Consider the following 27,319-nt stretch of genomic DNA (forward strand, 5'->3'; position numbering starts at 1 on the left):
CAAACAATGCATGACACAATACAGTAATGCATTTTCAGCTTAGAGTGATGTAAACACCTATAGCAAAAAGAACTGCGCTTATCAGTTCAAAGAAAAATAAGCAATCAATTCAAACCAGACAAAGCACGTGAAAAAGGAAGGGTACCCGTATAAATACGGGCGGACCGCCTGACGCATAGCAATGGCTACCTGGTAAAGCTTAACTGCTAAGCTTATGACTCGAACCAAACTACTGTCGCTATATCGTCATTCATTCGACCTAAATTGTGTCTCGTATTACAATGGACCAACTTTATTTCGATTTGGAGACGTGGTCTAAAACTTTTCTCTCCCCCTGAATTTCTAGTCTCAAATTTCAGGTGCGGCTTAGATTCGAGTGCGGCTTAGATTCGAGTAAATACGGTATTAGCAATTTACCTGGGATAGGTAGCTATGATACAGGAGAGACTTGGGGAGGGGTGGGGGAGGGATATGGTAGGGGTTGGGGAAGATGCTAGTGCTGCCTATGGGAGTGTGTAAGGACATAAAGACAGTATAGAGCGGCTAGATACTGCAGCACAATTGGCCAGAGGCAGGAGGGAGGACGAAACAGGAAGAGAGAAAAAAGTGGAGAAGGAGAAAGACTATGTATGTGCATTGGCAGGAAGCCTTATGTAGTAAGAAAGAGGGAGCAGGGATGGCAGTAGGCAGCTGAAGGATGGATTAGCAAATATTGAGACCAGGGTGTAACAGCAATGGAAGAAATGTTTCAGGGAAAGCTCCCACCTGCACAGCTCAAAAAAGCTGCTGATGGTGGGAAGAATATACCATACGCTGTATGTTAGCTGTGTCTAGCAACAGTCATACTCCACATTTTAATTCTCGCTACTGTTACCTTTGTTTTCAGTCAAGTTGCAGAGATATACATGAAGCAAGCATAGTGTAATCTGCACATCTCCCTCCCTCCCTCATGTCTTCTTTTGAATCAGTGTTAAGATCTTCCATACTGTATCAAAATGTTCATCAGAGTGTCTTGTTTCGTACTGAGATTTAGGTATATAAGATCTTCAGGCACCAAACTTCAGCTTCTTTGCATTTAAAGACTTATCTTAACCAAAGAGCATGGATGGTGTAGTTAATCTGTGTATTACAATTTAGGTTTTACAAATCGTTTGCATTTTTATGAGCTTGCAGTGGAAAAGATGTTAAACCATTGTAGCTTTGTAATGGATAATCATCTTGTTCATCTGACTTTTATACTTTTGTTTGGTAAAATCTTCAAATATAAAAATGTATTCTTTTCTTGAAGTATTACATTAAATTTATTGATCCTTTAACAGATGTTATTATTGAGATAGCATTCACATTTAATAGCAATGATTGCAGTTCAGTGCCAGCCACAGTATACTATTCAGTCCATATTGAAGATAATAACTACTAGAAAGTTTCATTTTTAAAGGTTTATGTTTTAACAACAGCAAAAATATTAATATATTGCCAAAGCTTATAAAAATCAGAGACTTACTTTCTCAGATGATAGCTGTCGAATGTGTGACAGTAAGATTTCACTGTGCTCAGTAATATTCAGAAGGTTTGCGTCCCAAGAGCCTCAGCATGACAGAATTATCTGCTTGAATGAAAAATAAAATATACAGTATTGGAATGGAATCCAGTATTCATCCTGCAGAGGGTAGATTATCTGTTGCACTCAGTGGGTACGAATAACATAGCATTAATTCCTACCTTTATATACGGAAAATTTAGGATGGAATAACGACAATATTATAAAAAGAATAACACATACATGACCACTGTCTGGTTGCCGAGGCCATACTGCAATCAGCAGAGAATGACGTCAGAAGTAACCTGACTGGTGGGAGTAAGTAGGAGGCTGGGGTGGGGAGGGGGAGGGATAACAAGGTAGAGGTGAGGGATAGTAAAGTGCTGTTTGGCAGAGCATACAGGGACGATGTGGGGAGAGGATAGAGCTATAGAGCTAGGTGCAATTGGAAGATTGGACAGAGGAAGTGTGAGGGAGATAAAGACTGAAATAAAAAGACTGCAGGTACATTGGTGGAATAGAAGGCTATGTAGTGCAGGAGTGGGACCAGGGAAGGGGATAGGTGGGTGAAGGACAGTGATTAACGAAGGTTGAGTCCAGGAGGTGTACGGCAACATAGGATATATTGCAGGTAGAGTTCTCTCCTGTGCAATTCAAAAAAGCTGGTGTTGGTAAGAAGGATTCAGATGCCACAGTCTGTGATGCAGTCATTGAAGTGAAGAACTTTGTGTTGGGTAGCGTACTCAGCAACTGGGTGGTCCAGCTGTTTCTGGGCCACAGTTTGTCAGTGGTCATTCCTACAGACAGACAGCTTATTGGTTGTCATGCCCATCTACCGTATTTACTCGAATCTAAGCCACACTTTTTTTCCGGTTTTTGTAATCCAAAAAACCGCCTGCGGCTTAGAATCGAATGCAAAGCAAGTGGAAGTTCAGAAAAATGTTGGTAGGTGTCGCCACAACTAACTTCTGCCGTCGAATATATGTAGCGCTACACAGGCATGCCTTGTAGGCACAAAGATAAATACGGGTGCCAAAACCTCTGCGTCAGTAAATAAATTTAAAAAAAAAAAAAAAAAAAAAAACAGTGAAAGACGAGCTTTTTTTCTCCGCCCCGAGTTTCGACCACTGCATTTTCATACATTATCCAATGAAGCAATTACAAATTCCGTATTGTTCATCTTCGAATGTAGCACAATTTAAATGTACTACTAAAATTCGACTGGCAAGACTGTTTGGGATGTTTGTCAATATGGCCAACTCAGGGTGTATACGACCCGGGACAACCGGGAAATCCGGGAAAAACCCGGGAATTTTTTCATCCGGGAGAAAACCGGGAAAAACCCGGGAATTTTTCGGAATTCCGGGAATTTTTCATTGTTTTAGCTTTCAGTTAAATTTTTGTAATTTTGACTGCAGAATAGATTCTCTAGCAAAGAATGTTATTATATCCTGCTACTGGAGAATGATACTGCAACAATAAAATATAAAGGAGAGGGAAAAAAATAAAACTTTAGTGGCAAAGGAAATGTGCAATTTACAACAACAAAACACCGTGCACGCACAAGCGTCTGCAAATAGCAAAAATATGTCAAATGCCGTAGGGCGCAGACTGTAATTCTTCGTAACAATAAACTGCTTGCAGTGAGCATGACGTCACAACTGTTCACATTAGGTTCGTTTGACCAATTGCCAGCGGTCTGTTGCGCATGCGCATTTGACTCGCGTATTAAGCAGTACCTTCTCCCGCTACTTGAAGTCTGGCTGTTATCTGTGTCGGTAGTAGCAGCAAGCAGCCAGATGCAAACGAGAAAAATTTTTCTCGCGCGCCCTAGCTGCCAGATTCACGCTTGCACAGAGTTGTCTGAGTTGTAGTGGGGAGGGGATTAACCTCCACGTTAGCCGTGTTAACATTAAGTGATTTCGCTTCGTGTACAGCTCCCATGTCAAATGAAAACAAAACGGATTTCTGTGGCCGGGAGCTATCAAGCGAATTAAAATACATTCACATAATTACGGAGGGCAAAAATATATTATTAATTTCAGTTTTCTGATTTTATTTTGTTGCCAAGTTAGTAGCAGTCAAGCATTTGCAGAACAGTGAAGTTATTTTTGCAAGTTTGCTAAAGAAATTTGGCTTTATTAATCTTTCCGCCGAGGCAATCATTTTATTTGAAACGAAGTGTTTCATTCTACTGTTCGCTAAATTTCAAGTGCAATTTCAAGTGCACGTTATCATCTTCTGCCATATATGGCATTATGCCGTAATAAAGAACCAAAAATGAGATCGTAGAGTACTGGTACTCCAAGAAAATTTACATCCCAAAAACCACACTGAAAAGCTTAATATCAGATGGGACCTACTTCATTGTGAATCTGGAAAAAGCCAATTTGCACTTCAAGCCGAATTATGCATTTTAGTATGGTTTACGAAATTCCGATGCTCTTTGGAGTATCCTCTGATGCACTGTTTCTTTTATGGTGTAATGTAAGCTCTCTTAGTGCTTTATACACACGAATATACGGGCTTCCTACACCACTGCAGTTGCACACGCACAATAATGCCTGTTTTCTGACGCTCTCTGGCAACTGGTAAATCGAACCTATTTCTAACAGTCTCCGGATAGTATTACGAACAGTAGTTAGAAAAGCGTTACTTTCAAAGTAAATTTCTTTTTACGCAAGATGAATTGTGTTACGTGTGAGAAAGTGGGATGGATATCTAAATCACAGAGCGTTCGAAACTGAACAGTTTGAGGACCAGCCACTTACAAGAATTTGGAGCCGAGACATTTATGTCATAATTTTAAATTTTTCTGGCACATTTGTGTGATGTGTCTTAAAGTATAACACACGCAAAAAAAGGTCAGTATTACATGTGAAAGCTTAGGTTCTGTTGTAGCGTGTTAATCTTAGAGACTAACATTATATGTGAAAGCTTAGCTTATCTTGTAGATATACGGTACTGTGTACATTAATGTAAACCGTTAACTTTTCCTCTTGCGTGTTCGCGCTATGTAACCAGTGATCTTGCTATTGGCTGACTATAACACGTGTCATATGCTCTGAATAGCTGCTGTCATCGGCTGACGAGATCTCGTGGCTTGAGATATGACTCGCTTACAAAAGAACATCGCAACCTCGGTTTCAACGCTCCGGAAACTAACGCCCTGTGTTTGGTGCAATTCGCATTTATACTTTCGTAATCCAAAAATATGCAACTTATATTTTGCTGCAAATCAAAGGTCTTTCCAAAACTTCTCTCCTCTTTTTTTTTTTTTTTTTATTAAAAGTCTCTCCAAAACTTCTTTGCCCCGCCTTTTCTTTTTTTTTCCGGGAAGTTCTATGCGATTGTATAAAACGTTAAGCATTCAAAGGATTGATAAGTTTTACAGTTCCGATGGAAAATCTACGGAAAACCTACTGTCACTTAGAACAGAAAAATTGCATTTTCGCCCGGGAAAAAGCATATTTTTTTAACGGGATATCCGGGAGAAATCCGGGAATTTTTTTTTCTTGTCCCCGTATACACCCTGCAACTCTACGTTCTGAATTTTTTCCTACCTGTGAGAATAGATGGTTGCTAATAGGAACCTGATGAAATGTGAATCACATGCAGTATTCTCTTCACCATAAGAATAATACGAATATAAACATTTTGCCATGTATTCTTTCGTGTTTGCTGCTATCTAATTTAAATCCTGTCTGCCTAATAAACTACGAAACTTGAGTGAGACAATAGCAAACGCGGAAGAATATACGTATCGTGTCATGTTTATATTCGTATTATTCTTATGCCTAATAGTGATACAGTCAGAAATGAAGCACGGCAACTGACTAGATTTTTAAATCTAAGATGACTAATTTCTGTGCAGAATCTGATGTACTAAAGAAGCGGGCACAAAGATTTTCAAACGGAGAAAAATTTTTGCCTAACTCTCGTTCAGAACATGTTGTATCATACGCAGTCTATTATTTGGTTCTTGTTGATCATTATCAAAGAAAGCAGCAGTGTAAGTAACAACAAATAGCAGTCTCTTGCCATTGTTTCGCTAATGAGATGATTCCTCTCTTTTTTTTTTAATTGTAAGCGGCGGTAGCGTGCACAAAAGCAAGCCATGCCGCGAGTGGCGAGAGGCCGTAAACACGCACTATCAGAATGCGACAAACAATGCATGACACTGTACAGTAATGCATTTTCAGCTTAGAGTGACTGACGTAAACACCGATAACAAAGAAAACGGCACTTATCAGATCAAAGCAAAATAAGCAATCAATTCAAACCAGATGAAGCACGTGAAAAAGGAAGGGTACCCGTATAAATACGGACGGAGAGCCTGACGCATAGCAATGACTACCTGGTAAAGCTTAACTGCTAAGCTTACGACTCGAACCAAACTACTGTTGCTGTATCGTCATTCATTCGACCTAAATTGTGTCTCATATTACAATGGACCAACTTTGTTTCGATTTGGAGGTGCGGCCTAAAACTTTTCTCTCCCCTTGAATTTCGAGTCTCAAATTTCAGGTGCGGCTTAGATTCGGGAATTTTTTTTTTTTTTCCTTTATTTCGAGTCTCATTTTTCAGGTGCGGCTTAGATTCGAGTGCGGCTTAGATTGGAGAAAATACGGTAGAATGCAGCATAGTGGTTGCAGCTTAGCTTGTAGGTCACATGACTGGTTTCACAGGTAGCCTTGTCTTTGATGGGATAGGTGATGCTTGTAAGCTGACTGGAGTAGGTGGTTGCTTCTAGGTCTATTAAAGGGATGTGAACTATGAGGCAAGGAGTTGGAAGCAAGGGTTGAGTAGGGATGGAAGAGGATATTGTGTGGATTTGGTGGGAGGCAGAATACCACAATAGGAGGAGTGGGACGGATAGTGGAGAGGACAGTCTTCATTTCAGGATGTGATGAGAGGTAGTTGAAACCCTGGCGGAGAAGGTGATTCATTTGCTTAAGTCCTGGGTGGTATTTAGTCACGAGGGAACTGCTTTTCTGTGGGCAGATGATGGGACTATGGGTGGTGGTGGGTGACTGGAAAGATAATGCACAGGAGATCTGTTTATGTATAAGGCTGAGAGGGTAATTACGGTCTCTGAAGGCATCAGTGAGAGTCTTATGCATTTTGAGAGTGACTGCTCGTCACACCACAGAGGAACCCCATGTTACTCAGTACCACTCATGATGGAGCAACTGAGTCACATCCTCCGCCAGGGTTTCGACTACCTTTTGTCATGCTCTGAAGTGGTAAACGTCCTACCCACTATCCTTCCCACCTCTTCTACAGTGGTATTCCACCACCTACCGAACATACACTATATTCTTGTCCATCCCTATTCAGCCCCTGCTCACAATTCTTTGCATCATGGCTAATATTCCTGTAATAGACCTACATGCAAGAGCTGTCCCATACTTCCTCCCACAACCACCTGCTCCAGTCCACTCATAAGCGTCACCTATCCCACCAAAAGCAGGGCTACTTGTGAAAACAGTCATGTGATCTATAAGCTAAGCTGCAACCACTGTGCGGCGTTTTATGTGGGCATGACAACCAACGAGCTGTCTGTCCACCTGAATGAATGGCCACTGACAAACTGTGGCCAAGAAACAGCTGGACCAGTCAGTTGCTGAGCATGCTGCCCAACACAACATTCTTCATTTCAGTGACTGCTTCACAGCCTCTGTCATCTGTATCCTTCCTACCAAAATCACCATTTCTGAATTGTGCAGGTGGGAACTTCCTCTACAATATATCCTACGTTCCTGTAACCCTCCTGACCTCGGCCCACCTTTTATTCCATCAATGGAAGTCATTTTATTTCTATCCTTTTCCACACATTGCGCAACCCCCCCCCCCCCCCCCCCCCCCCCTCGCTCTGCTCTCTGTCTACCCTCCTGACTGCACCTAGCTGCTCTACCCTCTCCTCCCTTTTCCCTGTATGCTCCCACAAGCAATTCTTTTACTGTCAAGAACCCCTACCGTGCTATCCCTCCCCCTCCCTGCCTGAGCCTCATCCTTACCCTCACCACCCAGATTGCTTGTCCCATCATGCTCAGTTGCTCATAGTCTGGCCTTGGCAGCCAGAAACAATTGTCATTTGTGTATGAGTTAAGGCTGTGTGTGTGTGTGTGTGTGTGTGTGTGTGTGTGTGTGTGTGTGTGTGTGTGTTGTCTAATTCAGAAGAAGGCCTTTTTACTGAAAGCTTGCTTGCTTTACAGTCTTTTTGTTGTGCTTTCTGCTTCTCAACATGGAGCGGAGATACAGGCAAAAACATGTTTCTCCATGCCCGTGCCATATAGGCTGCCCTGCATGACAGGCATGTTGTGTGGGAACATCAACCTGCCAATTCAGCTTGCTAGAAACAGTTCTCTAGGGTACCTTGCATGAAAGGCATGTAGTGTTGGGGTAGTATCGACCTGCTTTGCATGGCATCCTGTACATCAGGGACAAATAAATGATTTTCAGGCCCATGATGTGTAGCCTGCTGTGCATCAGAGGTGTGTTGTGGGAGTAGTATCAGCTTGCTTTATTGCATTGTGTTGCAGGGGCTACATGTGCCGATGAGCATGACAGGAGACAGGTTGAGATGGAAAGAGGAGGGCATGAACAGAGCAAGGGGGAGGAGGAAACATACAGAAAGAGGGGATGAGGGGGAGATACATGAGGCTGGTGGAAGGTGTAGAGGGTAGTGGGCAGGTGCTTAAGGAAGAGGAGGAACGTGAAGAGATAATGTGGGGATGAGGGGAGAGCCAGATAGAGTTGGGAGGCGGATGTGGACAGACAGGCAGAGAGAGAGAGAGGAAGAAGTGGACACAGAGAGGAGGAGAGATGTGTTTAATGTATGTGTCAAAAAGAAAATGCGGGTGAAGCTGTGGGGAAAAGGGTAGTTACTGATAAGTAATGTGCATTGCACCCAAGTTTTGTCCTGCAGAGGGTACATTACCTGTTGACTCACTTAGTGGGTCTATGTATAACACAGCATATTAACAGGATTTGAATTTAATTTCAATCTGTGAAGTATTACTACTCCCAGTTGCTGCTCAAATCCTTTCCTCTGCTCTCACCTTCATCTGTCCATCTACTAGAAGCAAAGGTTCATAAGCAGCTATTTAATAGCCTTAAATCTGTACATTTGATTTTGTGTGTGTGTGTGTGTGTGTGTGTGTGTGTGTGTGTGTGTGTGTGTGTGTGAAGCTCAGTGACAACAAGTAATCAGTACAGTCACATTTCATTGCTAGATGATGTAGTGCTGATAATATGAGTTCATTATTCAATTATTGCAACATTTTCCATTTTTCCCAAGAGATTTGGTACTTACATCTATTGATATAATGTGCTCTTTCCACAGGTTAGAAAACACGGTCTTGCAGCTGGATGATAGCCACATTAAAGCAGTACTGTTGTGGAGTCAGAACCGTATTCATAGTATTACTGATCTGACTGGTAGTGACATGGCATTCCTGTGGACACTACCCTCTTCTTCCAGTCTTCAAAGTTCAACAACTGAAGTGTTGAGTCAAGGTATTCCAGTTTGTTGAAATCAGTTGGTATAGTGGTTCTGATAAATGCTCCTGAGAAGGAGTGTAGCTAATTATTATAAAGTAAAACATTCATATACAGTTTGTCAGTTTTCATACATGTACATGTAGTGATTATATTCAATTTATTTTCTTGTTGTTGTGTTGTACAACAACTAAATGGAATATAATTCCATTTTGTACAAAGTGTAAAAAGTCAGTCATTAGACATCGTGAGAGAGGAGCATGATGCACTCCACAGAGCTCATGGACTTTGAACATGGTCAGGTGATTAGGTATCATTTGTGTCATACATCTGTATGTGAGATTTCCACAGTCCTGACATCCCTAGGTCCACTGTTTCTGATGTGATAGTGAAGTGGAAACGTGAAGGGACACGTACAGCACAAAAGCGTACAGGCCGACCTCATCTGTTGACTAACAGAGACTGCTGACAGTAGAAGATGGCCGTAATGTGTAATAGGAAGACATCTATCCAGACCATCATGCAGGAATTCCAAACTGCATCAGGATCCACTGTAAGTACTATGGCCAGTTAGGCGGGAGGTGAGAAAACTTGAATTTCAGGGTTGAGCGGCTGCTCATAATCCACACATCACGCCAGTAAATGCCAAACGACACATCGCCTGATGTAAGGAGCGTAAACATTGAACGATTGAACAGTGGAAAAAGGTAGTGTGGAGTGACGAATCACAGTACACAATGTGGCCATCTGATGGCAGGATGTGGGTATGGGGAATGCCTGGTGAATGTCATCTGCCAGTGTGTGTGGTGGCAACTGTATAATTCAGAGGTGGTGGTGTTATGGTGTGGCTGTGTTTTTCATGGAGGGGACTTGTATCTCTTGTTATTTTGCATGGCACTATCACAGCACAGCCCAAGCACCTCCTTGCTTCCCACTGTTGAAGAGTAATCCGGGGATGGCATGAAATTCTGCTAGACAAGCTCAAGTATTGTGGCATGAGTGGGACAGTGCACAAATGGTTTAATTCGTACCTAACTGGAAGAGTGCAGAAAGTTGAAATAAGTAGTTCTCATACTATGCAAAGATCAGCACATTCCTCAAACTGGGGAACTATCAAGAATGGGGTTCCACAAGGGTCAGTCTTGGGTCCTTTGTTGTTCTTAATATATATTAATGACTTGCCATTCTATATTCATGAAGAGGCAAAGTTAGTTCTCTTTGCTGATGATACAAGTATAGTAATCACACCTGACAAACAAGAATTAACTGATGAAATTGTCAATAGTGTCTTTCAGAAAATTACTAAGTGGTTCCTTGTAAACGGACTCTCACTGAATTTTGATAAGACACAGTGCATACAGTTCCGTACAGTGAATGGTATGACGCCATTAATAAATATAGACCTTAATCAGAAGCATATAGCTAAGGTAGAATACTCCAAATTTTTAGGTGTGTCCATTGATGAGAGATTAAATTGGAAGAAACACATTGATGATCTGCTGAAACGTTTGAGTTCAGCTACTTATGCAATAAGGGTCATTGCAAATTTTGGTGATAAACATCTTAGTAAATTAGCTTACTACGCCTATTTTCACTCGTTGATTTCATATGGCATCATATTTTGGGGTAATTCATCACTGTGGAATAAAGTATTTATTGCACAAAAGCGTGTAATCAGAATAATAGCTGGAGTCCACCCAAGATCATCCTGCAGACATTTATTTAAGGATCTAGGGATATTCACAGTAGCTTCTCAGTATATATACTCTCTTATGAAATTTGTTATTAACAACCAAACCCAATTCAAAAGTAATAGCAGTGTGCATAACTACAATACTAGGAGAAAGGATGATCTTCACTATTCAAGATTAAATCTAACTTTGGCACAGAAAGGGGTGAATTATACTGGCACTAAAGTCTTTGGTCACTTACCAAATAGTATCAAAAGTCTGACAGACGACCAACAAGTATTTAAGAAGAAATTAAAAGAATTTCTGAATGACAACTCCTTCTACTCCATAGAGGAATTTTTGGATATAAATTTAAAAAAAAAAAATTAAAAAAAATAAAAAAACACAAAAAAATTAAAAAGTTGTTATATTAACTTAAGTATGTTGTTAAATTAGCTTAATTATGTCATGTATTGGAAAATTTGACTCGTTCCACATCATTACGAAATATCGTATTCATGATCCATGGAACTTGTATTAATCTAATCTAATCTAATCTAATCAACACGATCAAGCACCTGTTCAAAATTCACAGCCAGTGGCGAAGTGCTTACATGACAATAACATCCCTGTAATGGCCTGGCCCGCACAGATTCCTGACCTGAATCCTTTAGAACACCTTTGGTATGTTTCGGAACGCCGACTTCATGCCAGGCCTCACCGACCGACATTGATACCTCTCCTTAGTGCAGCGCTCTGTGGAGAATGGTCTGCCATTCCCCAAGAAACCTTCCAGCACCTGATCGAATGTATGCCTGTGTTTTTTTCCATGGCAAAGTGCATTAATGGCAGAGCTAGATGGCATTGAAAGTCCCCCAAAGCACAGGCCGGACTTGATCAGTGAAGCTGACTTCAATCAGCAAAAGGTCATTTGTCACAGCCAATGTGTGGTATCACTCTGGGCAACAGGACAGTGTGCAGCAACTGGAGTGGGCAGCCACATCGACAGCTCAGTGCGGGGCATGCTGGAGGGGGCAGAATGAAACTGTAGACTCCAGCGTAGCGTGTGCCTGCACAGGTGATGACAGGTGATGACAGAGTTTCCCACACAAGTGAAGGTGGATGGAGAGCTAGTTGGTCTGTGCATGAACCATGATCTCCATAATGTAGGCGGCCAGAAGCAGATGGATGGTTACCAGCAGGTGGCCTTCTGCTTGGAGGGTATCAAGTCAACTGTGTTCGTACCTACTGCAGACAGCAGGCGTGCAGGTAGTGAAGAAAGTATCTGGCTGTGACAGCTTGTTGACCCAGTTGTAGTGGTAGACTGGCACTGACTTTCTCTCATAGTTGACTGCTGGCAGCGACTGATACAGCCTGTCTAAAATGGGCATTATTTATATGAACTCAGTCCACAATTGGTTCTTAAATACAGGAAATTCTGTCTCTGAAATTACAACTGAGGAGCAATGCGTGGCAATTGGGAAACCATAATATCACTGCCCAGTTTTTGAACTATCTCAACAATTTCACATCCAACTATGCTGTGTTGGTGTAGCAAGTTCAGTTTGCAGAAATGGTGCCTGTAGTGTCAGCAAAATCAGCTTAGCATTCCTTGTGCAAAAACATTTAACCAGCCCCTGTACTGTGGTTTCTTGCATCAGCCTGCTACGGTATATTCCGCCTAGTCAGTCACAGAATTTTTCTGCTGGGAGAGGCAGAGCTGCTGTGGAACATGTATGATGGTGGAAGTTAAGAACCCTGCTCACTCTGTAGGAGGAATCTTTTAGTGGCAAATTAGCATCTCTATCCATAATAAATGTGGCACAAAACATTTATTCCACCCTAATGTATTATTTAGTTGATATGGGTCAACTGTGTTATATTGTAGCTACTATTTTAACTTTTTATGGTGTCTTTTATGTGTCATGAGTTCACTGTACAAAATCATACTGTCACGACAATGCTTCTTGTAACTCTTATGACTTTAGTTGATGTAACCGTTCATATTTTCCGTGATATCATGAGAATTATGGAAATGGAAGAGGATGTAGATGAAGATGAAATGGGAGACATGATACTGCATGAAGAGTTTGACAGAGCACTGAAAGACCTGAGTCGAAACAAGACCCGGGGAGTAGACAACATTCCATTAGAACTACTGACACCCTTGGGAGAGCCAGTCCTGACAAAACTCTACCATCTGGTGAGCAAGATGTATGAGACAGGCGAAATACCCTCAGACTTCAAGAAGAATATAATAATTCCAATCCCAAAGAAAGCAGGTGTTGACAGATGTGAAAATTACTGAACTATCAGTTTAATAAGTCACAGCTGCAAAATACTAATGCGAATTATTTACAGACGAATGGAAAAACTAGTAGAAGCTGACCTTGGGGAAGATCAGGTTGGATTCTGTAGAAATGTTGGAACACGTGAGAATTGGGGAGAAGAGGAGCTTGTGGCACAACTTGACTAGAAGAAGGGATCGGTTGGTAGGACATGTTCTGAGGCATCAAGGGATCACCAATTTAGTACTGGAGGGCAGCGTGGTGGGTAAAAATCGTAGAGGGAGACCAAGAGATGAATACACTAAGCAGATTCAGAAGGATGTAGGCTGCAGTAGGTACTGGGAGATGAAGAAGCTTGCACAGAATAGAGTAGCATGGAGAGCTGCATCAAACCAGTCTCAGGACTGAAGACCACAACAACAACATCATGGGAATAATTTGGCAATCAGACTTCCTCTCATTATGGTATTGTGATTGTTACTATACCATATCACTCCCACAGTCGTAACTATGAAGTTGTTCACAAGGTGGAAATGTGTACTGTTCCACGGCTATCGGGTATCGTTAAATTCTCACAGGCCATCCTTACTCTATCTTAAAGACATTTCACAAAACAAGTGCCCACAGCTGAGGACAAGGGGCACAGTGGAAGACAGCTTGGGAAACACTTTCTATGTTACCTTCTGTGAGGGGTGGCTCTGTCTCAGCTACTGCCACAAGCCACTGTCTTAGCTACTGATATATCACTCTATTCTCACCAGAATATGTGGGTCTCCTGCCCCACTCCCTTCCATGCCAGATCTGTTGGGTATTACAAGGGGTAGTATAATTTACTGTTCGAGGTTATACAGGGTGATTCAAAAAGAATACCACAACTTTAAAAATGTGTATTTAATGAAAGAAACATGATATAACCTTCTGTTATACATCATTACAAAGAGTATTTAAAAAGTTTTTTTTTCACTCAAAAACAAGTTCAGAGATGTTCAATATGGCCCCTTCCAGACACTCGAGCAATATCAACCCGATACTCCAACTCGTTCCACACTCTCTGTAGCATATCAGGCGTAACAGTTTGGATAGCTGCTGATATTTCTCATTTCAAATCATCAATGGTGGCTGGGAGAGGTGGCCGAAACACCATATCCTTAACATACCCCCATAAGAAAAAATCGCAGGGGGTAAGATCAGGGGTTCTTGGAGGCCAGTCATGAAGTGATCTGTCACGGGCTGCTTGGCGGCCGATCATCGCCTCGGGTAGTTGACGTTCAGGTAGTTACGGACAGATAAGTGCCAATGTGGTGGCGCTCCATCCTGCTGAAATATGAATTGTTGTGCTTCTTGTTCGAGCTGAGGGAAAAGCCAATTCTCTAACATCTCCAGATACTGTAGTCCAGTTACAGTAGCTACATTTTCATCACTCGTTCTCGGCCGTCCAGAACTTTTCCCTTTGCACAAACACCCATTCTCTGTAAACTGTTTATACCAACGTTTAATACATCACCTATCAGGAGGTTTAACACCATACTTCATTCGAAATGCACGCTGAACAACTGTCGTCGATTCACTTCTGCCGTACTCAATAACACAAAAAGCTTTCTGTTGAGCGGTCGCCATCTTAGCATCAACTGACGCTGACGCCTAGTTAACAGCGCCTCAAGCAAACAAATGTACAACTAAATGAAACTTTGTAGCTCCCTTAATTCGCCGACAGATAGTGCTTAGCTCTGCCTTTTGTCGTTGCAGAGTTTTAAATTCCTAAAGTTGTGGTATTCTTTTTGAATCACCCTGTATATGATATGAAAGATGTTCTCATAATTTTGGAATCATTTCACCATTTGACAACACAGTTTCTGTGATGTTTAAAGCTTTCCCGCCATACTGATTGTTCCATAAAAACACGGGAGAACATCAAACCAAAGGTCGGTTTGTGACATTATCAGACTGCTGCCTAAGATCGCAAAACAAAAATCATAAAGGACACCAATACTGGCCATCAAAGCGTGCATTGTATGATCAGATATCACTCACTTCACTGTGTCTTTTCTGCACTGCACTCAACAGATCGACGCCAGCAGGTACCATACCTGCCGACTGCACTTCATCAGCTAATTATTTTTGAATGGGTGTTTTTGAAAGATATAGAAATATTGAACACAGCTGTTGCAGTAGAGAATAAATGTTTTCATTTTTCTAGTTAACTGCACTCTATTTTCTCCCAAAACTCACCAGGGATTGACAAAAAATTGTTCTTAAGTATTCGTTACATCACTGTAATTCACTGATAAGCTGTTTGGTTGGTTGTTTATACATACTGCCATTTTCTTTTGCAAATAATTCCTAACATGGCTTATGTTGATACAAAGGTCAAGCATATTAATTCTGTATATAAATATGTTATTAATAATATTTTTATTTGACAAAATTTGAAGTGTTAAAAAATGCAAAAGCTTAAAATTTTAAATTTACCTCCCCATTGGCTCCACCAGTTGTGTGTTTCTTCTTGGATTGAGTGAGGCACTCCTCATTATTTCATCTGCATCTACATAGATAGTCCGCAAGCCACCGTATCATGCATGTTGGAGAGTGCTTTGCACCACTACTAGTCTGTCCTTTCGTGTTCCACTCATACATAGAACAAGGGAAAAATAACTGTCTGTGCATCTCCATCGTTGTTGTCATTGTTGTTGTTGTTGTGGTCTTCAGTCCTGATACTGGTTTGATGCAGCTCTCCATGCTACTCTATCCTGTGCAAGCTTCTTCATCTCCCAGTACTTACTGCAACCTACATTCTTCTGAATCTGTAGTGTATTCATCTCTTGGTCTCCCTCTATGATTTTTACCCTCCACGCTGCCCTCCAATGCTAAATTTGTGATCCCTTGATGCCTCAGAACATGTCCTACCAACCGATCCCTTCTTATAGTCAAGTCGTGCCACAAGCTCCTCTTCTCGCCAATTCTATCCAATACCTCCTCATTAGTTATGTTATCTACACATCTAATCTTCAGCATTCTTCTGTAGCACCACATTTCGAAAGCTTCTATTCTCTTCTTGTCCAAACTATTTATCGTCCATTTTTCACTTGCATACTTGGCTACACTCCATACAAATACTTTCAGAAACGACTTCCTGACAATTAAATCTATACTAGATGTTAACAAATTTCTCTTCTTCAGAAATGCTTTCCTTGCCATTGCCAGTCTACATTTTATATCCTCTCTACTTCGACAATCATCAGTTATTTTGCTTCCCAAATAGCAAAACTCCTTTACTACTTTAACTCTCTCATTTCCTAATCTAATTCCCTCAGCATCACCCGATTTAATTCGACTACATTCCATTATCCTTGTTTTGCTTTTGTTGATGTTCATCTTATATCCTCCTTTCAAGACACTATCCATTCCATCTTTTACTGTCTCTGACAGAATTGCAATGTAATCGGCGAACCTCTAAAGTTTTTATTTCTTCTCCATGGATTTTAATTCCTACTCCGAATTTTTCTTTTGTTTCCTTTACTGCTTACTCAATATACAGATTGAATAACATTGGGGGGAGGCTACAACCCTGTCTCACTCCTTTCCCAACCACTGCTTCCTTTTCATGCCCCTCGACTCTTATAACTGCCATCTGGTTTCTGTACAAATTTTAAATAGCCTTTCGCTCCCTGTATTTTATCCCTGCTACCTTTAGAATTTGAAAGAGAATATTCCAGTCAACATTGTCAAAAGCTTTCTCTAAGTCTACAAATGCTAGAAATGTAGGTTTGCCTTTCCTTAATCTTTCTTCGAAGATATGTCGTAAGGTCAGTATTGCCTCACGTGTTCCAACATTTCTACAGAATCCAAACTGATCTTCCCCAAGGTCGGCTTCTACTAGTTTTTCCATTCGTCTGCAAAGAATTCGCATTAATATTTTTCAGCTGTGACTTATGAAACTGATAGTTCGGTAATTTTCACATCTGTCAACACCTGCTTTCTTTGGGATTGGAATTATTATATTCTTCTTGAAGTCTGAGGGTATTTCGCCTGTCTCATACATATTGCTCACCAGATGGTAGAGTTTTGTCAGGGCTGGCTCTTCCAAGGCTGTCAGTAGTTCTATTGGAATGTTGTCTACTCCCGGGGCCTTGTTTCGACTTAGGTCTTTCAGTGCTCTGTCAAACTCTTCATGCAGTATTGTATCTCCCATTTCATCTTCATTTACATCCTCTTCCATTTCTATAACATTGTCCTCAAGTACATCGCCCTTGTATAGCCCCTCTATATACTCCTTCCACCTTTCTGCTTTCCCTTCTTTGGCTAGCACTGGGTTTCCATCTGAACTCTTGATATTCATACAAGTGGTTCTCTTTTCTCCAAAGGTCTCTTTAATTTTCCTGTAGGCAGTACCTATCTTACCCCTAGTGAGATAAGCCTATACATCCTTACATTTGTCTTCCAGCCATTTCTGCTTAGCCATTTTGCACTTCCTGTCGATCTCATTTTTTGAGATGTTTGTATTCCTTTTTGTCTGCTTCATTTACTGCATTTTTATATTTTCTCCTTTCATCAATTAAATTCAATATTTCTTCTGTTACCCAAGGATTTCTACTAGTCCTCATCTTTTTACCTACTTGATCATCTGCTGCCTTCACTACTTCATCCCTCAAAGCTACCCATTCTTCTTCTACTGTATTTCTTTCCCCCATTCCTGTCAATTGTTCCCTTATGCTCTCCCTGAAACTCTGTAGAACCTCTGGTTTAGTCAGTTTATCCAGGTCCCATCTTCTTAAATTCCCACCTTTTTTGCAGTTTCTTCAGTTTTAATCTACAGTTCATAACCAATAGATTGTGGTCAGAGTCCACATCTGCCCCTGGAAATGTCTTACAATTTAAAACCTGTTTCCTGAATCTCTGTCTTACCATTATATAATCTCTCTGATACCTTCTAGTATCTCCAGGATTCCTCCATGTATACAACCTTCTTTTATGATTCTTGAACCTAGTGTTAACTATGATTAAGTTATGCTCTATGCAAAATTCTACCAGGCGGCTTCATCTTTCATTTCTTTCCCCCAGTCCATATTCACCTACTACGTTTCCTTCTCTCCTTTTTGCTACTACCGAATTCCAGTCACCCATGACTATTAAATTTTTGTCTCCCTTCACTATATGAATAATTTCTTTTATTTCATCATACATTTCTTCAATTTCTTCGTCATCTGCAGAGCTAGTTGGCATATAAACTTGTACTACTGTAGTAGGCGTAGGCTTCGTGTCCATCTTGGCCACAATAATGCGTTCACTATGCTGTTGCAATAGCTTACCCGCACTCCTATTTTTTTATTCATTATTAAACCTACTCCTGCATTACCCCTATTTGATTTTGTGTTTATAATCCTGTATTCACCTGACCAAAAGTCTTGTTCCTCCTGCCACTGAACTTCACTCTTTCCCACTATATCTAACTTTAACCTATCCATTTCCCTTTTTAAATTTTCTAACCTACCTGCCCGATTAAGGGATCTGACATTCCACTCTCCGATCCGTAGAACGCCAGTTTTCTTTCTTCTGATAACGACGTCCTCTTGAGTAGTCCCCGCCCGGAGATCTGAATAGGGGGAATATTTTACCTCCAGAATATTTTGCCCAAGAGAATGCCATCATCCATTAACTATACAGTAAAGCTGCATGCTCTCAGGAAAAATTATGGCTGTAGTTTCCCCTTGCTTCCAGCTGTTCGCTGTACTAGCACAGCAAGACCGTTGTGGTTGGTGTTGCAAGGCCAGGTCAGTCAATCATCCAGACTGTTGCACCTGCAACTACTGAAAAGGCTGCTGCTCCTCTTCAGGAACCACACATTTGTCTGGCCTCTCAACAGATACCCCTCCGTTGTGGTTGCACCTACGGTATGGCCATCTATTGCTGAGGCACGCATCTCCATACAAGCCCTAATTTCTCACTTATGGGGTAGCCATGCGGTCTGAGGAGCCTTGCCACAGTTCGCGAGGCTCCCCTTATCAGAGATTCAAGTCCTTCTTTGGACATGGGTGTGTATGTCGTCCTTCCCGTAAGTTAGTTTATGTTAGGTTAAGTAGTTTGTAAGCCTAGGGACCGATGACCTGAGCAGTTTCGTTCCATAGCAACTTACCGCAAAATACCTAATTTCTCATATCTGATCTTCATGGTCCTTACACGAAATGTATGTTGGCAGCAGTAGAATCATTCTGCTTGAAATGCTGGGTCTCTTAACTTTTCTCAATAGTTTTCTACAAAAAGAGAGTTTTCTTTTCATCTAGGCTTCCCATTTGAGTTCAAGAAGCATCCTTGTAATACTCACAAGTTGATCAAAGCTGCTGGTAACAAATCTAGCAGCCCGCCTCTGAATTATTTCAATGTCTTCCTGTTGGGGACGCTAAAGAGTTGAGCACTACTCAAGAATGGGTCGCACTAGTGCTCTATATGCTCCCAATAAACCATTTGCCTTCTCTGCTACCATCCTTACATGCTCATTCCATTTCATATCCCTTTACATCATTACACCTAGATATTTGATTGATGTGGCTGTGTCAAGTATACTACTAGTACTGTGTCAATTATGCTACTGATGCTTATTCAGACATTATGGAATATTTTTTCCTACTCATCTCTATTAACTTACAGTTTTCTACATATAATGCAAGCTTCCATTCATCAGCCCAACTGTAAATTTTGCCTGTCATCCTGGATCCTCCTACAATCATTCTATGGTGACATTGTCCCATACACCACAGCATCATCAGCAAACATTCACAGATTGCTGCTCATCCTAACTGTCATATCATTTATCTATATAGAATAATAATAAGAGTGGTCTTATCACACTTCCTTGAAGCACTCCTGAAGACACTCTTGTCTCTCATGAAAATTTGCTGTTGAGGACAACATACTGGTTTCTGCTATCTTTGTGTTGTGCTTAAAAATTTGAATGCACTCATCTTGGCACATTTTAAGCTATGATGTGCTGTTAAAACAACTATGAGGGTAAGTCAATTATTGTCCACAATTTAGTTATATTTTTGATTGTTTGGTAGTACTGTCGTTTTACATTGATGACGCATGCTTTGTTTATTTCTTGTTATATCTTTGCAATTTTTAAGCTGTTAGGTTAGTTTTGTTATCGCTGCTGTGCTGTTAATCATGGCTGCTCCGCTGTCTATTTGCACCAAAGAAGAGCGACGTTCAGTGATCCGTTTTTTGTGGTCAGAAGGCGTATCGGGGGCCGAAATTCATCCAAGACTGTCGTTACAGTATGGGAACAGTGTTTTGCCATGACGGAATGGATTGAAAAATTATGAAATGGTCGCACGAGTGTTAGGCACGATGAAGGAACCGGTCGACCGTTTACCGCCACAAATGAAGAAACCATTGAGCGTTCACGTGAAATGATTCTCTTAGACAGACAATTAATTATTGACGAACTGGCACATCGTCTGCAAATTAGTCACGGTTCTGGCTACAAAATCATCCACAACAAACTTGGCTTTCATAAAGTTTGTGCAAGATGGGTCCCAAAACAACTCACACAGTTGCATATACAAATGCGCTTGCACATCTGCTAAAAACATTTGGATCACTATGGTAATGAAGGGGACAACTTCTTAGACAGGATCATTACGGGTGATGAAACATGAATCCATGATTACGTGCCGGAGAGTAAACGGCAGAGTATGGAATGGAAACATCCAAATTCACCATGCAAGAAAAAGTTAAAGACCCAACCATCCACAGGAAAACTGATGCTTACGGTTTTTGGGATGCACAAGGTCCCACACTGGAACATTATGGGGAAAGGGGCACAACAATAAACAGTGTACGTTACAGTGAGATGCTCACTGCCAGGCTAAAGCCTACAATTAGAAGCAAACACCGAGGATTCCTGTCAAAAGGTGTTGTGCTGTTGCATGACAATGCCTGTCTGCATACTGTCACACACACTGCTGAAACGCTCCAGAAACTCCATTTGAAGTACTGGATCATCCTCCATATAGTCCTGACCTTGCGCCTTCTGACTATCACTTGTTTGGTCCACTCAAACAGGCATTGATTTGCCTCAGATGAAGCAGTGAGAAGTGGTGCATTCCTGGTTCGCAGCTCAACCGAGAACCGTCCTTTATGAGGGCATCAGAAAGCTTGTACAACGATGGACCAAGTGCGTTGAAATGCAAGGAGACTATGTCGAAATATGATGTTCTTGGAAGTTTCCTATTTGATTACAATAAAATTTTTTAACCACTTTGCAGATAATAATTGACTACCCTCGTATTTATAACAAAAATGTTACACTGTAACACAACATACCAGATCTTGGCGACATGTCTTACATAGACTGCTTCGATCATAGGTGAAATACTGAAAAGAGAAATCTATAGTAGGGAAGGCAGATGGAAGAGCTGCATTAACGGAAGGATTTTTGCATGGTATACTGCATTGTAAATAACACCTGCACAATACTAATATGAATTGTTGTAACTATAGTATTACAGATCCTTGTGAAATTATGGACAGTGTTACTACTTCACAGTCACAAAATACAGATTCTATGTATACTTCTTTAGTGTCATTAACAAAACCAATTACTCCCAGTTTGTCATGAGCTTCCACAGTCCTTTTCTAACACAATCTGCTCATTATACAAAGAATAAGAAAATCCTATTGACAGCGATGATAAACACACTTCCTTTTGCTATCCACTCATTAATCAGATGAAAATTTTATGTCCATGATGTGTTCATGAGAGCAAGATCAGAAGAAAACATTTTACTATCTACATCTGTACCCCACAAGCCACCAAATGGTGTATAGCAGAGATACCTTGTACCATTACTTGTTGTCCCCTTTTCTGTACCAGTCGCAAATGGAGCAAGGGAGAAACAACTGTGTATATGCCTCTGTACAAACAGTAATTTCTCTTGTCTTGTCTTAGTGGCCCCTGTGCAAGGTACACAGTGGTAGCAGTAGAATTGTTGTGCAGTCAGTTGCAAATGCTGGTTCTCTAAACTTTCTCAGTGATATTTCCCAAAAAGAATATTGTCTTCCCTCCAAGCTTTCCTATTTGAGTTCATGGAACATTTCCGTAACACCTACACATCGATCAAACCCACTGGCAACAAATTTAGCAGCACACCTCTGAATGGCTTCGATGTTTTCCTTTAAAATTACCTGGTGAGAATCTCGGATGCTGAAACAGTATCCAGGAATGAGTTACACAAGTGTTCTGCATGTAGTCTCCTTTATAGATGACCTAGAGTTTCGTAGAATTCTCTCAATAAACGAGAGTTCACTATCTGCCTTCCCTGAATCTGACATATGTACTTGTCCTACTTCATATCACTTTGCAATGTTATGCCTAGATATTAAATGGCATGAGAGAGTTGAGCAGCAACACCACCGATACTGTATTCAAACATTCCATGAGTGTTTCTTCTACGCATGTCATTGGTGTACATTTCCTACATTTAGAGGAAGCTGCCATTCATCACACCAAAGAGGAATTCCGTCTAAGTTGCCTTGTATCACTCTACAGCTACTTGATGATGAAACTTTACTGTACACAATTGCATCATCAGCTACAGGCTTTCCAAATAATGAAATGAAATGTTGTGGTGGCCCTCAACTATGTACCCTCTGACTCAGAGTTGAAATATTCAAAGTTTCGGCTGGTTTTGTTGTCTAGGGGCTGGGATACGTAGTTGCCACATTACAAGCCAAATACTGATGAGTCTGCAGTATAAAATATGAATATACACATGAATCGAATGGTCGAAGGTTCCTATCACTTGGCAGTTGCGAATTTTGAACATAATATAGACATTTATAAATGGAAGATTGCAATTAAATAAATTCTGCAGGTACTATTTTAACGACTTTAAATGATGAATACGATAGCGGAAATACCTTTAAGAATACCCTTTATTACTGAAAAACGCTTATTGGTGTCGATGGTCCAGCAATTAAATAAAATATAAGTTAAATAACAGGGAAACAATAGATTTCTACTCCACATAATTAGTTATGAACAACAACATAGCTCGCAAGATATACTGTAGAAGCCACGGAAATCTCACAAGAGCACAAGTTGGCACTCCGAAATATTTCTCTCTCCTGCTACCACGCGCCAACTGCTCCACTCTCGAAGTCTTTCCCGCGACCGTGTATCCCTCGCGTCGTACTGTCCCGGACTCGCCGAGTCCTGTCGTCCTGCTTAGAACTCTTTTCCCACTTCCACTTGGCTAGAGCGCTCGTGCCATGTCTTCAAGCCAACACATCCACACAAACATAATGAAACACATTTGAAGTACTGGATTTACATTTAAATAACATGAAATTAAATAAATATTTCTATGGCTGGACCATAAACACACTCTAATGCACATTATTAGATACATAAAAAAAATTAAATAAACATATATCAAAGGAATAGAACAAAAGGTAGGCCAGTAGCCTAATGTCTGTGCTTTCTAAAATACAGTAAATGTTTAAGCAATTTCTTCATGAATAGTATATATCGGATATAAACAAAGACATAGACGAATAAATATATTTATAAGCATGTTGCTACCATTTTTTCGTGTAACTGTAGAGGACTTATGGCCTGACGCGATTAATAGTAATTGGCAGCTTTGACCTCCAATAACTCTTGTACCATTCAAGTTATATGCCTATAATTCATACCAATTTAGGTTTACACTAATAATTTTCTAAAGCATGTCGATCGACGAAATCGGATGAGCCGTTTAGATTTTGGAAATTCCTTTCTGGGTGTTACTTGTATAATTTACAGTCAGGTACTAACTTAAACTAATAAAGATATTGAAAATCTGATTACACCATCAGAATCGACGTGCAAATAATGCTAATGTACATGTTTCATTTTGAGGTATCATGATTCATCTGGCTACTATTAATTTTTATACGAACTGTGAAATGTCCGCCATTAATATTTCCTGAAGTCCGCCATCTTTGGCACTCCAAACGTGTCTCCTTCAATGACACAGCATCACCATGGAATTCCCAGCCACGCGCCAGGGCTACCCCTTTTGCTAAACTAACATTCGGCACCATGTGGTTGCTGGGTTGCTGCCGGGCAGCGACCCACCGAGAGGCCCCAGCGCGGCCACGCCAACTCCGAACTTGGAATATTTCCAGGGCACCACAACTCGCCCATTACCTCACACAGCAAACACACTTCCCTGAGGCCCTCCTGATGATATCTTTCCTCTTGTGAATGCACGCCATCATGAATTCTGCAGCAAACCAACATTAAGAATATTGGTCATAAATTTTAGAGGTCCATTCTTATTCTTTCCAGTTGTTTGGGACTTTGCACTGGGTGATGGATTCACAATAAATGTGAGGTATTTGAGTGATCAGTGCTAAAGAGTATTCTCTGTAAAATTGAATTGGGATTCCATCCAGACCAGTACTTCTTTGTTTTCAGCTTTTTCCAGTTACTTCTCAATACCATGGATGTCCATTTCTGTGTAGTCCATCAGGAGTATATGACGGTCAATCAGTCAATATGATCCTCCTGTGTAAATGACTTTTTTAAACGCAAAGTTTAGAACTTCAGCTTTCCCTTTGCTGCCTTCTGTTGCTACACTGGACTGTTCGATGAGCAAATGATAAGAAGCCTTTGACCCACTTAGCGACTTTGTGTAGAACTAGAATTTTCTGGAGTTCTTAGCAATATTTTTCACTAATGTGTAATGGTGGAAGTTGTGTGCTTCCTACTTTGACCTTTTTTAAATGCACAAATATCTTCTGTGTGTAGCCCTTATGGTAACAGACCAGTCAGAGTATATACCACTGCTGCCTGCCCAGAGGAGGGCTTTGTCTGTTGTTTGCTCCACTGTGATAATGTGTGGACTGGTGACTCACATGTTAATCCCTGACCTCTGTATCAATGTCCAGTGGAGATATAAGGCTTAACAAGTAAGACTGACAACAGACATCTAAGAAATAACACTAGGATTGTAGTGGGTCTGTATTCTGCGGAGTACTCAATGCATCAACCCTTATGTGATGACAACTCACTGTTAGTTAAATAAGAACAAAAACAAATGACAGAAACTTTAAACAAGGAATTGTCATTTTACCCTTGCAATTGGAGCCGGCTGCTGTGGCCAAGCGGTTCTAGGCGCTTCAGTCCAGAACCGCGCCACTGCTACGGTCGCAGGTTCAAATCCTGCCTCAGGCATGGATGTGTGTGATGTTCTTAGGTTTGTTAAGTTTAAGTAGTTCTAGGTTCTAGGGGACTGATGACCTCAGATGTTAAGTCCCATAGTGCTCAGAGCCATTTGAACCTTGCATATGAAGAAGTTTTACTCAAGTTAAAGAAAGCCGAATTGACCAAACCCAGTGGCATCCATTTGGAAGTGTTGCAACAGCTTGCACCACAGAATAAACCTTACCTGATGTCCATAGTGAATGATGTATTATGGGCAAGATGGACACCTATACCATGTTGTTGTTGTGGTCTTCAGTCCTGAGACTGGTTTGATATCTATACCATAGAGGATACCATAGAGGATGCAAAAGCTGTAGTCATCAAAAAATCTCCAGATTTAAAGAAAAAGAAAGAAAGAAAGAAAACCTGGTTACAAATCATTCTGGCAAATTTGTTCTGTTGAAAGTACTGCCTATAATTAAGGAACATTTTTTGTGTAACATACTTCTGGCATATATGGAGCATCATGGACAAACCTAGACTCAGTTTTATTTTGGGCTGAGTCCTTTAATACCAAATACAATTATTATAACAGTAGATAAAATCTGTGAAAGAACGTGTGCGTTGATAATCAATGCCACAGGTCCCTCTGATAATCTCAGGTGGTCTCCAATTGTGAGAACATCAGATCAAAAGTATCTGGAAACCTGGCTGAAAATGACTTAAAAGTTCATGGCGCCCTCCATCAGTAATTCTGGAATTCAATTTGTTGTTCACCCACCCTTAGCCTTGATATCATCTTCCACTCTCACAGGCATGTGTTCATTCAGGTGCTGGAAGGTTTCTTGGGGAATGGCAGCCCATTCTCCATGGAGTGCTGCACTGAGGAGAAGTATCAATGTTGGTCGGTGAGGCCTGACATGAAGGCGGCATTCCAAAACATCCCAAGGGTGTTCTAAAGGATTCAGGTCAGGACTCTTGTGCAGGCCAGGCCATTAAAGGGATGTTATTGTCGTGCAGCCACTCCGCCACAGGCTGTGCATTATGATCAGGTGCTTGATCGTGTTGAAAGATGCAATTGCCATCCTAGAATTGCTCTTCAACCGTGGGAAGCAAGAAGGTGGTTACAACATCAATGTAGGCCTGGGCTGTGATAGTGCCATGCAAAACAACAAGGTGTGCAAGTCGCCTCCATGAAAAACACAACCACACCATAACAACTCTGAATTTTACTGTTGGCGCTACACATGTTGGCAGATGACTTTCACCTGGCATTCGTCATACCCACATCCTGCAATCGGATTGCCACATTGTGTACCATGATTCGTCACTCCAAACAACGCTTTTTCACTGTTGAATCGTCCAATGTTTGTGCTCCTTACATCAGGAGATGTGTAGTTTGGCATTTACCGTAATGATGTGTGGCTTATGAGCAGCTGCTCAACCATGAAATCCAAATTTTCTCACCTCCCGCCTAACTGGCCATATTACTTACGGTGTATCCTGACGCAGTTTGGAATTCCTGTGTGATGGTCTGGATAGATGTCTGTCTATTACACATTACGACCCTCTTCAACTGTCGGCAGTCTCTGTCAGTCAACAGATGAGGTCGACCTGTACACTTTCGTGCCGTATGTGACCCTTCACATTTCCACTTCACTATCACATCAGAAACAGTGGACCTATGGATGTTTAAAAGTGTGGAAATCTTGCGTACATATGTGTAACACATGTGACACCCAATCACCTGACCATGTCCAATGTCCGTTAGTTTCACAGAGCACCCCATTCTGCTTTCTCACAATGTCTAGTGACTACTGAGATCGCTGATCTGGAGTACCTGGCAGTAGGTGGCAGCACAATGCACCTAATATCAAAAATGTATGGTTTTGGGGTTGTCCGAATACTTTTGATCACATGGTGTACTTACTGCTCTCTATCACAGAGTCACAGTCTACTGAAGCCACATGTTGTGGAATATTCTGTAAGAAAGTAAACTGTGATAAGTAGTCATGCAGAATGATACCTGTGAAAATCAAGTTACGAGTCTTTTTTCTGTCATTTCTTAATCGGACTTCTCCTAGATCTAATGGAAATTATATAGTAGTCTGTACTGACAATGTTCTTACAT

General features: G+C 41.0%; 1 protein-coding gene across 1 annotated transcript in view; it reads left to right on the plus strand.

Annotated features, from left to right (window-relative positions):
* Nucleotides 1-27,319, plus strand: part of LOC126162829 (probable glutamate--tRNA ligase, mitochondrial) — a 122,119-nt gene that overhangs the window by 76,271 nt on the left and 18,529 nt on the right. The window contains exon 7 of the mRNA XM_049919590.1: nt 8,889-9,061. Coding sequence (XP_049775547.1) covers nt 8,889-9,061 — 173 coding nt within the window. The remainder of the gene's footprint in view (nt 1-8,888; nt 9,062-27,319) is intronic.

This window comes from Schistocerca cancellata, chromosome 2 (assembly GCF_023864275.1).
Source record: "Schistocerca cancellata isolate TAMUIC-IGC-003103 chromosome 2, iqSchCanc2.1, whole genome shotgun sequence".
In the NCBI taxonomy this organism is placed as follows: Eukaryota; Metazoa; Arthropoda; class Insecta; order Orthoptera; family Acrididae; genus Schistocerca; species Schistocerca cancellata.